The sequence below is a fragment of the Morone saxatilis genome, unplaced genomic scaffold (genome assembly GCF_004916995.1).
Source record: "Morone saxatilis isolate NCDOM2014 unplaced genomic scaffold, NCSU_SB_2.0 Contig9, whole genome shotgun sequence".
NCBI classification, from domain to species: Eukaryota; Metazoa; Chordata; class Actinopteri; family Moronidae; genus Morone; species Morone saxatilis.
In genome coordinates this window covers 11,459,772-11,474,771 of record NW_023340268.1, presented here as the reverse complement: position 1 = coordinate 11,474,771, position 15,000 = coordinate 11,459,772, and the positions used below count along the sequence as shown (strand labels likewise).

General features: G+C 42.5%; 1 protein-coding gene across 2 annotated transcripts in view; it reads right to left on the bottom strand.

The window, feature by feature from the left end:
* The window catches only part of nup153 (nucleoporin 153), a 16,491-nt gene extending 1,837 nt beyond the window's left edge, over positions 1-14,654 (bottom strand). Inside the window, exons 1-21 of one of the 2 annotated variants that reach the window (XM_035681098.1) lie at positions 14,438-14,654; positions 10,731-10,953; positions 10,356-10,631; positions 9,293-9,432; positions 8,407-8,535; positions 8,137-8,253; positions 7,951-7,995; positions 7,681-7,734; positions 6,122-6,262; positions 5,957-6,009; positions 5,527-5,662; positions 5,124-5,282; positions 4,939-5,037; positions 4,749-4,833; positions 4,557-4,658; positions 3,821-4,471; positions 3,502-3,681; positions 2,481-3,329; positions 931-1,359; positions 572-790; positions 271-454 (exon numbers count right to left, since the gene is read on the bottom strand). In XM_035681098.1, coding sequence (XP_035536991.1) covers positions 271-454; positions 572-790; positions 931-1,359; positions 2,481-3,329; positions 3,502-3,681; positions 3,821-4,471; positions 4,557-4,658; positions 4,749-4,833; positions 4,939-5,037; positions 5,124-5,282; positions 5,527-5,662; positions 5,957-6,009; positions 6,122-6,262; positions 7,681-7,734; positions 7,951-7,995; positions 8,137-8,253; positions 8,407-8,535; positions 9,293-9,432; positions 10,356-10,631; positions 10,731-10,953; positions 14,438-14,566 — 4,400 coding nt within the window. In that variant the 5' untranslated portion in view covers positions 14,567-14,654. The remainder of the gene's footprint in view (positions 1-270; positions 455-571; positions 791-930; positions 1,360-2,480; positions 3,330-3,501; positions 3,682-3,820; positions 4,472-4,556; positions 4,659-4,748; positions 4,834-4,938; positions 5,038-5,123; positions 5,283-5,526; positions 5,663-5,956; positions 6,010-6,121; positions 6,263-7,680; positions 7,735-7,950; positions 7,996-8,136; positions 8,254-8,406; positions 8,536-9,292; positions 9,433-10,355; positions 10,632-10,730; positions 10,954-14,437) is intronic. The other variant, XM_035681099.1, reaches the window with a different exon arrangement.
* Between the last annotated feature and the right edge of the window lie 346 nt (positions 14,655-15,000).

The window sequence follows — 15,000 nt, the reverse complement described above, 5'->3', positions numbered from 1 at the left end:
GACCACAACACAGTGAAATGTACATTAGACAAGATGCATGTCTGCCTGAGTTTGTGAAATACATAGGAAACTTAAATTTGCATTGAACCGTTATTCTTACTTCTTACAACGTTAATTTAACAGGACATGAAGCAGTTAAGAATGAAATATTCTTAAGAACATTTTAAATCAAAACATAACTAAAAGTTATGAAGGCAGGGAACAATGTTACGGTGTACAGATATTGAGAAAAATACTGGTATACAGGTGAACTGAGCAAGTGACACATACCCAATATTGAATGCGGGGGGTTGTGCAAAGTTGAATCCACCTCCAGGTGTTCCTGACTGGGGCGCAATGGAGGTGTTGGCAGAGGGGGCAGGAGATGCTGCCGATCCCGCTCCAAACGTAAACACACCTGAGGTGTTGTTTGTGGCTCCGAATGCACTGGCTCCTCCAAACTGAAAGCCTCCACCTGATGGATTAATACACATTTTTAACTAAACTATACTTTCACCTTCATGATAAATATAGCTTCATATTGAGAGGATCAGAGAACCAGATAGTTGACTATACAGTTACAGTCACGCACCTGGTGCAGAATTAGTAGTTGCCCCAAATGCAGGGGTGGAGTTGGCCTGCTGACCGAACACAGGGGCAGCGTTGGGTTTGGCTCCGAAGGCCGGGGTCTGGGAAGGCGTGGCTGTGAAAGGGGACCCGAAGGATGAGCCGAATGAAGGAGTCTGGTTGGCCCCGAATCCACCAGAGGAGGCTGTGCTGAACGCAAATGGAGAGGGAGCTGCAGACGGAGCTGTTTAATGAAAAAAAGAATAGATTTAAGATACATGGACAGATTATGATAAATATAAAAAGATATATGTAAATCTTTCACTGTTGTTACTCAGGCCTAAAACATTGTGTTCAAGCCAACCACCTTGAGCAAATACAGACCTGAAGATGAAGCAGCAGAGGGTGCCGCTGCTCCGAAACCAAAGGATGGAGCGGCAGCAGGAGGAGGAGCAGCACTGGCAGGAGCACCAAAGATGAAGGGCTGAGCTGGGGCTGGAGCAGGAGTAGAGTTCAGAGGGGCAGCTGACGGGGCAGGCGGCTGGCTGTCCTGCCCCGGGCCGAAGACGAAGGCTGCTTTAGCTGGAGGAGCGTCATTGGAGGCTGCAGCAGGCTGACCAAACATGAAAGTGCTGGGGCCAGCAGAAGGAGCTGGAGCCTGAGTGGAGCTGCTGATGCTACTGCTGCTGGTGGTGGTGGTGATGCCGCCAAACAGACTGGGGGCCGGGATGGAGGAGGATGTGGTGGAGTTGGTGGTATTAGTGGGATTACTAGCCATAAAGGAAAATGCTGGTTTTGGAGCAGCAGGAGAATCTGTACAGGGAACAAACGGTTGATTAAAAAACAGTTGTGATAATGATTAGAGTGCGCCAATGTTACGCAAATCAATTCACTGGTTACAGAGAATACTACCTAGGCCGTATTTAGGTCAAATCAGGTGTTAGAGGTGTGGCGAATAATCGCAGGTTCATGTGGCAATGTGTGTCTGTGGGACGGGGGTGTGTTTATTTGTGCTTAAGGACATAACACAGTGAAACAATCAGAAAGTAACGTTTAATTTCTCTGATTCACCAATTTTCTTGCTACCACTGCTTTCTCTGTCATTCAATGTCTATGTAGCTTGAACCACAACAAAAAAAGTAAAAAATAAAACTTTTTATTTTTTAGATTCACTGGCTTTGTCGCTACAACTGCTTACTCCCTATGCCATTCGACCAGAGCTGAAAAGATCACATAGCACATGTACAAAAACGCACCAAGTGAACTTATGTTGGGAGAGCAGACAGAGTCACTGTGGCAGTCCTCAAACATCATACAAATAAATTAGAAGAGAGCATGATTACACCTTGCACTGCATGTATCAGCTCTTTATAGTGATGAGACTTTGTGCGTGTTGCCAAACTACTGTACAATTTGTTTTGCACATCTGGATCAACTTCAACCTACTGTGTGTGTGTGTGTGTGTGTGTGTGTGCGCGCCTACACAGCGTCTCATGCAACAGACAATTATGCGTTTACCTTTGGGATTTTCCCCCACTTTACTTATTCTGAAAAGTTGACGGAGAACAGAGCTTTTTTTTTTTAAACTTGCAAACTACAACCAGTCTGATCTGTTAGCAATTCAGTAGCTCCACTACAGCAGCTGGGAGATAAATGCCTTGTTCAAAAGCACCTCAGCATCCAGGAATCAAACCAGCAACCTGTCACAAGCTTGCTTCTAACATTTAGGCTACCACAAGCTTAACTGATTTTAGGGTTTAGGGGCTTACAATTATATCACAGATGTTATTCTATTGTGTCAAAACAACTACAAAACTGGATTTTCTTTTAAAAGAAATCAGCAAATGAAAACTCATAGAAAAATAACTCATCCAGAGAATGCATAGCATTCATAAGGGAATTACAACTGTGTCAGTGTCCAAACTTTCTCTCACCTGTAGCACTTTGTCCAAAGGTAAAAGCAGGCTTTGGGGGCTCTGTCGATGTTTCACTCTTGTCTGCTGGCTTGCCGAAACTGAAAGCAGGTGGAGGTTGTTCTGTTGCAGCGCTGGGCTTGCTGAAGGAAAATCCTCCTGAAGCAGCCGGTGCAGCATCGGCATCTTTACCAGCAGAACCGAAGAGGTCGGACTCTATGCACTCTGAAAGGAACGCAGGTTCTCCTTGTGGTGTGGTGGTTGCCAAACTTGGTTTGCCCAATCTCCCAAATACAGAGCCAGTGGTGGTAGTAGTGGTGGTGGAGTTGGTGTTTGTCGATGTGGTGTCATTCGATGATGCCACGCTGTCACTCTTCTCTTGAGAGGAAACAGGAGGAGTGAAACTAACAGAGGATAAGGTGGTGGTGGTGTCTGATGTTTTCTCTTCAGGTTTTGACAGTCCAAAGGTGAAGCCGCCCTTAGAGGCATTACTTTCTGTGTTAGATGATCCAGTTCCAAACATTATCCCACCACTGGCTCCAAACTTAAACCCAGAACCTGCAGCAGGTTGGTCTGACTTTTTGTCATCACTAGTAGCAGCCCCAAATTTAAAGCCCTCAGATGAGCTGCCAAATTTGAACCCTGAAGAGGCAGCAGTGTCTTTAGAAGTGGTTTCTGATGAGGAGCCTCCAAACGGGACTCCAAATTTGAATCCACCTGACGAAGAAGAGGAGGAGGACTCTGTCAATGAACCTCCAAACTTGAAACCTCCCGAGGTACTGTCTGATGTGCCAAACTTAAAACCTCCAGAACTAGAGGTAGAAGAGCCTGTGGTCCCACCAGCTGATGAACCAAAAGACGAACCAAAAGCTGAAGACAAATAGAAAAATAAATAAAGAAATCAAAAAAGGTGAAAGGTGTGGATTAGGTGCAGAATACCTCTAAATACTACACATCATAAAACACACAATGTCCCCCACAATACTCACTGCTCTGACAGTCTTGATTTACACAAAACTCTTACAAAAAAAATATTCGTTACCTTTGGGCTCCACATTAGCTCCAGGTTTGGCTGCTTGACAGGCAACACACTGTAGATCAGCAGCCTTATTCTGTAAAAGACAGACATCACAATCCCAGGCACCTTCTGGCTTCTTGAACGCATCTCCCAACGCAAAAACTGGAGCACTGCTGACTGAAGAAGAGACTCCTGCTGATGCTCCTGTTGTGAGAACAAGGATAGAAAGATTATTTTTAAATAAAATACCGTTTAGTTAATGACACATTGAGCCACAAAAAACAAAAACTACATTCAGCACTTTGTAGAATATCAAATAGCAATATTACCAGGTTGTCATTACCTGGTTTAGCACTCATGCAGGCCACACACTTTGTGTCCTCTGCCTTGTTTACTACCATACACGTATCACATTCCCATGCACCCTCAGGTTTTTTGAACTTGTCTCCAATTCCAGTCAACCCAGTAGAAATGGGGGCTGTGGGGGGGGATACAGTCTTAACAGCCGAGAAGGCAGAAGGAAGAGTCAGTGACGGTTTGAGTCCAGTTCCCGGTTTGGCCGTTTCGCAGGCAACACATTTTACTGCATCAGGTTTGTTTCGAACAAGACATGTATCACAGTCCCAAGCTCCTGCAGGTTTGGTAAACATTGTGCCAAAACCTGTGGTGGTTGTAGTGGTGGAGGTGGTGTTCGTGCTGCTCTCTAGCTCAACCGAGGTGGTCAAAGGTTTACTGTCTATAGATTTGGATAAGGAGGAACTGGGCTGTGGGGTCATACAGCACACACACTTGGTGTCTGATAGCTTGTTCTCGACCAAGCACACATCACAGCTCCAGCCTGGTGGGGCTTTGAACAAATCTCCAAACCCTGTTGAAGAAGAAAGGGAGGAGGTGGCTGTGGTGGTGGAGGTGGAGGGAGTAGTGGACTGTGTGGAGGTCTGTTGCGGAGTGTTGTCTGGGCCTGGGGAAGTCCGAGCAACGGGAGAGGCAAAGCCTAGACATAACAAGGAAAGGATTAAAACAGTGATCAACCATGTAAACCACAACACTGCAGATGTGTAATGAGTTCTGATTCTAACCAGGTGCTTTGAGAAGATCCAGCACACTGCCCTGCTTCAGGGTCTTGGCTGGCTTGAATGGTCCTTCAAAATCTTCTGTGCTTTTGCTTGTTGCAGGCTTTGCTGTAGAAAACATGAAACACACAAAGATTAAACTTGAGTTACAGAACAGAATATACATCGATCATACTAGTTGTAAGAAAACTCTCTTACCTGTTGCCGCTATTGGAGTGGCCAGCTTCCCGTTTGACATGGAGGGACCTAACTTTGCTACAGGGGCACTAAAAGTGAATCCAGCCTACAAAAAGAAATAGCAAATAATAAATATTAATTAGTATTACTTTTGTTAATAGCCATCTATCTAATTAATTATGAATCATTAAGAGACAAACTGTTTACTTACTGAGGGGGAAAATGAAGGGGGACTAGCAGCAGTTGCTTTGACAATAGGAGAGGAAAATGTAAAAGGTACACAGGGAGGTGTTGAGGCCATTAATGGCTCCTGGAAAAAAAACAAAACACAAAAATTAGCAACATGCATTAACAATGTTGTAATGTTGCAGTGGAACAAACAATTTTAATACAGACCTTATTTGTGACTGTTTCCTTAACGGGGGTCACAGGTGTGACATTGGGGGCGTTGCTGATGGTGGTGAGAGGTGGAAGAGGGGAGGTGAAGCTGAAGGTGGGCAAGGCAGAGGTGCTGATGGGAAGTGAAATTGTTGGAAGGTCTGGTACCTCAGCCACCTGAAGTAAGAAAATAAGCTTGAGTGTGTGCTCAACTTTTATAGTGAGAAATGCAAACAATTAGATGCTTCGGCCATTTCTGGCTATTATCTCTCAGACTGATGATGAATCGAGATAAACCCATTTAATATCAATATGAATACATCAAAGCAGATACCCTGATCTGGAATCCTGACTGTTCTCCTGTTTTTACCAATAAATAGTGGAAAATTAATTAAAAGTTAATTTGATGCGAAGCCCTTACCTCGTCCTCCTCAGGGCGTTTAGAGGAAGGCCGTGCAGTGGTCCTCTCTCTCTTCATCTTGCCCCCTCCAGAGCTCACGCTGCTGGCTACAGGCGTGCTGGACAGAGGATAGACTGGGACACTGGAGCCCATTGTGCTAGAGAGGTAGACAGTAAAAGGTATAGTAAGTAAAACAAACTAAACATACAGAGAACAATAACTAGGAAGGTTGTGATTAGGTTATACTGCTTTTCTTTGTTAATTGGAAGAAGTTGCTTGAAACTTTTAAGTAACGGAACAACAAAGTGCTGTTGAGTTGTTAACATTGAACGTAATTATTGGAAAAGCCAGTTATTAACTCATGCTTTTGAGTTTCTCACAGATGGTATCATCTGTAATGAATTGTGGCCTAATCCAATTGCCTGACCAATCAGAGCGTCCCTGTTTTTACCTTTGAGATGGACCTGGGGTTGCTTCAGGTAGATGCGGTGATTGTCTTGTGGGCTAAGGGAACAAAAGAGCAACAAATTTAGTATGTATTAAACTCCATTTGTTTGCAATCAATACACAGGAACAATGTTGTGGTGTAAACATAATGCAGCACTGTGTTTCTCACCATCTCTCTTGGGGTCCTGTCCAGAGGTCGGCTTATTCCTCCAGGAGTCAGAGTAGGCCTGAAGGACACAGAGCGGTTTCCTGACACAGACGCTGCAGCGGGAACCACCAGCTTCTGCACCGGTGGGAGGGTAGAATCCATCTGAATTTAAGAAGTGGTGGTAAAATGTAAACACAAGATAAGAATCAGAACGAATGAAGGCTGCTGTGCTTCATTCTTTGTCTAAAACTGTATGATATAACTAATGCCTCTATGCCACTAAACTCAGTGGGTATATAAATACTATTAAAAACACATGACAAAGCCATATCATTGCATTTATGTAGCATATTATTCAATATAATGAACATTGGTTGAGCAGAAGGGTTGGGAAATTGGATGAATATATTTGCTGATATAACTGTCGCCGGTTGTCTTTTTTGGCCGATTTTTGTCCGTTATTTTGCCAAATTTAATGGTCTGCCTCCAAAGAACGAGAGCCATTGAGTGGCTCAGTACACACACTGAACGCAACACACACACACATGCGTGAATATATCGGCAATTGTCGATTTTTGGACTGACGGTGGCCAGTTAGAAAATTTTAACATATCGCCCAACCCTACTGAACAGTTGATTCCTCTCAACTCAAACATGAAATCGTGTCCTAAAACATGAACAGTAACGTCTCTAGGGATCTGCAGAATTGTATTAGAACAAACTACACAGACTATGTTTGTTGTACATATCATCAGGCTGCTCACACACACACACACACAGTGGTTGAAGCAAGATAAATTCTTCTTTTGGACTAGGGATGAACTGATATATCAGTGATGTTAACTAAATAAGGTATTGAATCATTTAGGGCTTTAAGGGCTCAGTATCAACATTGTTTATGTTATTTTAATCAGCTGATACATGATTATCTTAAGCATCAATATCAATATTGGCCTTAAAAATCTATTAGTGGTCAGACTATATTTTGGACTCCGTAAAGGTAAAACACCAAAGAAAGTACAAAAGGCCCAGTTAGATAGTGAGCTTCAATACACCATTGTTGGGGTAGCAGCTGGGAATGTCTGACAGTTATTACTGAGAGCAGGTCCAGTCCAGAGCTGGCACAATTTAACAATGGACTACACTTCACACATACACACACTTCCATGAGCCAAATACATCATGGAGTCTAGCACATTTTTGCTCTTAAACACTTGCACGTACATGCATGCATGTACAAAGAAAACCTCACACACACAGAGTTGTGAACAGCTGTGTCCCAGCCGAGGAGAATCCTGCTGGCGTAAAGGAGGCCAACAGACAGTAGGACAGGAAATGACAGGAGGACAAACCACAACAAGTGCTGCTGGGTCTGTACAATGACATCCCTGTTCACATCACTAAAACTTGTGCTAAGCTGCAAACACACTGGACAGAAAACACAAGTGAAGTTTGTTTGCTGATAAAGCTTAAGTCATTCGGGGACATAAAGTAAAGTTGGATAGCTACACATAAACACATTTATTGACAAAATAAACATGAGAGGATATTGTCACAAGAACGTAAGAATCTGTACTTACTCGTTTCTTTTTCGACTGGAAATGTGAAACATCTAGATTTGTACCATCCATTGACTGAAAAGAAAAAACTCATGTGAGAAAAGTGTCTTTTGTTGTTAGACAAAATCAATAAGATGTTTTGAGGTCAGTGTTTCATGATTTGAACATTTTACAGATACTAGTCAGTAGAGAATATTTCCATGCTTTTCTGGTCACACACAGCGCCTTACTGTAAAATATTCCACTGCAAACAATGCTCACAATTTACATAAATATATTAAAAGTTCTTACTGGTGACAGGGGGGATGACGCTGCTGCTGGGATTCTCCTGGCATCCTGTAGAAGAAAAGTCAGAATTCAGTCATTTTTGGATAAATATAATTATAAAACAACAACACTATTGCCAAGTCTAACCACTGTCAGATTAAATACAGTTTGTACAGGGGAAGTGATGGCTGTTGGATTGTGTGTACTTACAGCCAGAGGGCTCGACATGCGCTCCAAGGACTGCAGGATGCGTCTGGCTGTGGCGCTGGTCACCCCACAGGGCTGAGCACCTGCAGGTTTGGCCTTGATCTGTCTCCTCACCGGGGCCTACAGATCAGATTAGCTCATTTAGACTCCATATGATGCCAGTGTCAGAAATGAACTGAGTGTTCACCGTGTGAAATGATTTATACAATTTCAACATTTGGCTCTTGATACAGGAGTCTCAGTTTCAAGCCTATATGGTCTTCACTAGCTCACCTGGTACGGTGTTCCAGGACGAGTGCGAGCACTCCTGACTGCAGCAGCACCACCGTACGTGGTCTTCCCGGGGTAGAAGGGTGAATCTCCAAGCTGGCTGGAGTTTAGCATTGTGTTGTTGAATGTGGACTAGAAGAAAGAAGGTTAAATTAAAAGTTACACTAGGGTTATGTTAAATGACTATTATATTGCTAATCAACGGTGTTCCCAGGCATAAACTTGTTTTTTTGTAATGCATGAAATAAAGGAAAACAGGCTCAAGCAGAAAACAAAACAGTGTCATGAGTGAAACTGCAAACATATCCTTTCTATTTGCAATAATTTGCATCAATATCTCAACATCTTTACCCCTAAAAATCCAGCTTTTTTTCTATGATGTAAATATATCACCATGCAGTGGGGTTTAATATTAAAAAAGTATGTGTTGTGATGTTTAATGTCAGACTTGTTTTTGTCACTTTGAAGTGTGTTTTAATAATTTTAATACTTAACTCAGTCACAATGAACAATAAAGTAGTGAGTTGTCTAGACTGTGTTGCTGTGATGTCTGGCAATCTGCCATGCACTAAAAGAAATGTACAGCATATTGATCACAGTATGGCTGTGAGCAGAGTGATTTTAACATTGATTTCCCAGATATGTGTCAATAAATAATGAAGATAAGTCAGTGCAAAATTTGTAGATGTCTGTGGTACACATGACTAAAAAGAATTTGGTGCACTGACCAAATTCCATTTAGTGTCGAAGTGGGTCACTGCTCCAACAGCACAGCCCTAGATACAACCCTGACGCACCAAAATGCAGAGCTTTGTGGCACAGAACTCTAACTCTAACATGACATGCTGACAGACTCTGTATCGAAATAGGCAGACACACAGATACTCACATTGGAGGAAGTTCCAAATACAGACAGGTTGAAAGCAGGCCTTTTCAGACTGGACTGGGCAGGCTGAGGCCCAGAGTTTGTTCTGTCTGTCTCTGGAGACCAAAGTTGGGGTAGTGAGGCCGTTTTGGAAGTGGGGACATCTGTAAAAGAGGCGAAAAGGGGAGATTTGTAACCAATGCAGAAATCTGATTTAATGGCCTAGTCTCTGCATGAAAAATATAGTCACCTACACTAACCTCTATCTGCTGCTACATTATTAGTTTGATTTAAAAAACATTCCTTTCATCTAAAAACTGCTATTCAGGCTAACAAAGAAAAGAATCCAGATCATCACACAAGAAAAGTGTGTTGGTTTCCATCGTCTTTGTAGTTTTACACATTTAAATAAACAGCAGAATGAGCAGTGCAGATGTGTCCAATCACATGCCAAGTACAGTCAACAACCTGCCCTCAGCAGGTGATTTCTCCCTACAACAGGGGATTCCCCCACTACATGAAGGTGTGCCAATCAGTGGGTGGAGCCTTTGGAAACCTGTGGACTGTCGGCCCCCCAGATTAGTGAATGATGCATAATAGCTGGTCAAGTGTATTTTCACTTGTTACACATTTTACTTTTCCATCTGCAAATTCAAAAATATTCAAAACTGAATTCAAAACAATATTTTGCACCATGCATAAACCATCTATTGGACGCCAATGAAAAAGAGATTTAGAAAAAAATGATGATGAAAAAATAAACAATATTTGTTGATCCAAAGAACTCTAAAGTGTTAAATCTACTTCATCCCGTCCAAATAAATTACTGAGAACATTCATTTTTTACTTGAGAGCACTTGTTTACACACATTTACAAGCTGAGTCACATCGCAAATCTCTGGACACTTTGCCAACTGGACTGTAGTTTGAACATCAGTTCAATCACCTCAATACCACCCACTTCTTTATGATTTGGAATATCAACCTATGGTGTAATTATATCTACAAAAAAGCCCACACTATAAAAAGACACCCAAACACACATCTCCTAATACACAGAAAATGTGTTTGCTTAAATGCCCTTTACCTTTATCAGAGGCGCGTGAGGAGAAGCCGCTAGTGGTGGAGATGTTATCATCTTCATGCTGCGAGAGGTTGTCCTTGATTTCTTTGACCAAGGAGAAGCCCGTGGAAAAAGGCCCAGGGGCCGAGGAGGTGGAGGGCAGAGAGAAGAGGCTGCTGGAAGCCCCCAGGGTCGGGGAGGAGGCATCAAGAGGGGGAAAGTGGAGGTGGGAGCGACTCAGAGGAGGTCGAGAAAGCACAGTGTCCTGAAAGTTCAGGGATGCCCGGCTGGTTGAGGGCTCTGTGCAAGAGAAGAAAGAAGCCAGAGGTGAGCATCATCATGTATGGAAGTAGCTAGCGAGACTTGTTGATGACCTACGAGAGTGACTGAGTCCCTCACCTGTGTTACTGGTGCTCGGCTCCGGGGAGTCGCGTCCATCAAGGGGAGGCGGCCCCTCTTCGCTGCCATTAGGAGGAGGCGGCGGCAGCTGGCAGTTCTGCTCTGTCCCCAGTACAGCACCTCCTCCTTCAGGAGCATCTTCATTCTTGAAGTATTTCTGCAGCCAGGAGGGAACGATGCTCTTCACTGTGTCTGTCACTCGACTGATAAGGCCTGACTGCTGCTGACAAAAACATGAGAGGAAGCCGTGAACAGAGGGATAAAATGTGTGAGAGGCAGAGACAAACACGTAAAGAAAAAAACAAAGACCCATTAACGCAGGCCATTATTTGTAGTCTCCTCATTAGAAAGTTCCCTTGACAATCAGCATGGGATAAAATGTAATGCATTTAAAATGCTGCTACATATGAAACGGTTCTACTGGATTTGGACTAGATTTTCAACTACTAACACAAATAACAAATAGGACGTGGGATTTAATGCAAAGCAACTCCACATAATTTGTGTCTTTTTCGAATAATATAAAACAGTTCCACTCTTTTCGTTTGCAAAATATAACAATCAACGCCGCATTTTATTATTTGAATCGGCTGCACAGACAGACTTGCAATGAGAAGCCATTTGTCCTCCCCAGTGCAGAGGAAAACACAAGCTCAGTATGACAGAAACTGGGTCAGGCCCTGTGTATGCTTCTCTGAAGCAGTGACGCCGGTCTGCACTGTACTGAGGTCTAGTAATGGATGTTCCAGTTGATAAGGATGAGTCTTGTATCCTACGCCACACTTAAGAGTAACACGATTAAAATATAGGAATTAAATATCAAGGAAGCTCTCTTATGTAAAATGTATAAACTGTAGCCACTGAGTGAATAATTGCCTCTCCATTTAGGGCACGCTGCAGGTCTTAACAGACTAACTGGAATATATCCACCATCTCTTGCAGACACATACAGACCGAATGCTCGAGGCCGGTTTCATGAATAATGGCCGCAGTGGATGGAGCAGTAAGGTCCACCAAGCCAGAGATTAAAAAAATGTAATCTGTGTATGTACTGAAGAACGGTGCTTGGTGCTTATTCCCTGTGTAAATACGGCCCGTTTTTATTCATAAAATTAGTTTTTAGCTCTTAGAGGAATGATGGAGGAGGTAAAGGTTGAGAAAAAGGGCTAACTAGCAGGTGCATCAAGAAATGAACACCGTCTAATCCGCGGTAGCCTTCAACTCCTGATAAGAGCAATATGTGCCTCTTACTTTCAGCCTATCTATGAAATACACCTGTGGGGCACTCTGCACTTTAACCCATGTGCAAATATACACAACTTTAACCAGTCATCACCACCACAGGGCTACTTTACTGAGCGCTACATAAGCTATTGTTATAAGGATTTAAGGGTGCCACATTTCTGCGACGCACAGGGTCATGTGACTAAGCGACCTGTGGTTGACTTATCTGGGAGGAGCTATCAGGTCGATCTAAAACACAGACTGAATATGCTGGAGTATCAGTGAATCTATCTTTTGAAGCCAAAAATAAACTTTAAATAAACACCTGTTTAGAACATTAAGTCAGGTGTACGGTTACATTTATGCCGTGTGAAGAGGTGAGCATTGACAAGAAAGACTCTCACATTTACGACTTGCAAATAATTTCTCAAGTTGTGAGATGAATTAAGACAGCAATGGCACAAATGTTACATGTCTCATCACGCTTCTGCTTTTTAACCAGCACTGTTGTGAAAACCAAGCTAAACCCATCTTTTAAAGGACAGCTTTACACAAGATGTGGATAATAATTGTTTTTGGCTGACTTTAGTCCAGACAGTTGTATGGACACATGAGCATTTAAAGATGTAATCATGACTCCCATGAGGACTGAGGCTCGACTGAGGCTCATATTTGCATTTATTCAAAATATTGTCACAAATTCATGTTTGTCTGTTATTATATTTGTTTGTTGCCACGAATGCATTCTTACACTTAAACTCTCTTCATTTCAACACTCAAACATGTGTCCATACAGGTAAAATCTAATGATCTGGTTGTTGAATTGGGATCAAAACTGAAACATGACAACATGATATTGATGCTACATGCCAAGCAAGCAGCATTTGTAGTATAAATTATACAACTATGCAGTGCATGCATGCTGAACTACTGCAGACACTGTCAAGCTCAGTATTTACTCAGCTCACAGTTTATTAGGTCAACTTAAAACGGCAAAGACTAATGCAGTGAACATCAGCCCTGCCCTCAATTATAATGTGCATAATGTTTTTTTCAAACTGTTTTAAAAAGGTGATGATTCAACTTACTGAGAGAATTCAAATTTAAAACAACGCAATCTTAAAATTGAGATTTAAGCTATAGATTATATCTATCTATCTATCTGCTAATGTATATATGCCATAGTATCGCATATGAGAACAAAGGGCCCGAGTGATAAGACATTATAGATGTGGTCGCCTTTCTCAACACTAAAGATGTGTTATCTTCTGTAGTTTGTTATTAAGGGAAAAGACTAAACAAGAAAACTATTAAAAGTGCAAATAGGGTGTGAAAAAATATTTCATTTTTAGGCAATATCGCCCAGCCCTAACTTGAATTGGTAATATTTGTTTGTCTAAGTCTCTGTATAATCACTATATCACTGTAGGTCAATAAGAACATATGTAACTCTATATGTTTGGCTAAATTGTGCATATAATGATAACTAATGTCAGTCATAAACAAGAACTATCCATCCAAATCTTGTTAACTGGTAAAATGTTAAATAAGTATATTTAATTGGTGGTCTCCTGGTCACAACGCTCAGCTGGTTTTATCTATCTATTTATCTTCAGACTGTCAAAGAAACTTGCTGGCATCATTTTTAAAGCGGGCTTTACGGTCCAGTCGCCTCTCCAGTCAGATATCACACCGGCAGGCTAACATTCATATAAACAAACTCATTTTTAGTTCACCAACATATTCTACGTGGCGACAAAACAGGTCAATGCCACGTATCAAAACACTTCTTGTCCACTGTTAACATCACAGGTCGCGTTTAAAGCCAACACCGGCTGCTGTAGAGGCGGTAGGTGAATCAACCATGTGGGTTTCCAATCAGCCAAAGCTTCCTGCGCAATCCCACTGCCTGAGACTGAGCTAACGTTAGCGAGCATCCCCAATGATTTCCGACAGGCCACAAAAACAATCTTAAAATGTAAAGTGCACGAAAGGCAGCCACCTATAGCTGTGCACAGGCGCACATTTGGAGCCCAAACGACCGTGCTCACGATCGCTCGGCGACGGTGTGACGCCCACCAACTTGAAGAAGAGAAAGACAACAAATGCGTGGTTGCCTGTGTTAGCCTGTTAGCTCACCCAGCTACTAAACGCTAACAACCTGCTACCAGAGCTAAAGCTGATCGTCTCAACGTGCCCGGCGTGCTCCCGTACGTCACCAAATACTGGTTAACAAGTCTAAACGAGCCCCTGTGCCCTGATTTAACTGTCAAGTCCGGCTCTTTTTGCTAACCTTTGAGCCAGTTTGCTAATTAAGTAGCATTTCCTGGACATGCTAGCAGCGCGTGGAGGCCACGAGCGCTAACGGCAGGCCACAAAATGTCTCCAACAAAACAAAAACAAGAGCTGAGAGATAGTGGCGCAACAACTCACGCAACGTCCTCCACACGGGCTTTTAACGCGAGGGCTTTGACTCCGTTTACCTGTTTGCTCTTGGCGTAAGGTTTAGAGGCGATGTGATATCTCCTGCTTCTGATTTTCCCTCCACCCGTGGCCGCCATGGCTCTCTCGTCTGAGTGTCTGTCGGCGTTTCGGCGCCGGATAGCTGTCATCCAGCACAGCGGCAGAACTCACCGAGGAATTGTGGGAAATGTAGTAGCTGAACGTAACAAAGAGGCAGGGTTTTGTTTTTTGTTTTTTGTTTTTACCGCCTGACCTGGTTGTAACATGGGGTTATTTTATGTCCTGTGACTGTAATGTATTGTATTCGCTATGTGTTTTAAATGAAGTTGAATTTATGTTAAGCGTAATTTATCATTTTAGTAAACTGTAGCTCAGGCTATTGCTAAATTAATCACAGTCAACCCAGTTTCTTTGGGTTTTATATTGTTGGTCGGAGAAAACAGGATTTTTTTTAGCTCTGAAAAACGTATTGATTAACTGGTTAATTAATAAAATCGTTAGATAAAACAATAATGGAAATTATAATTAGTTGCAGCACTATAATTTCCCTTTCAAGATTCAAGATTCAATAAGCTTTATTTAT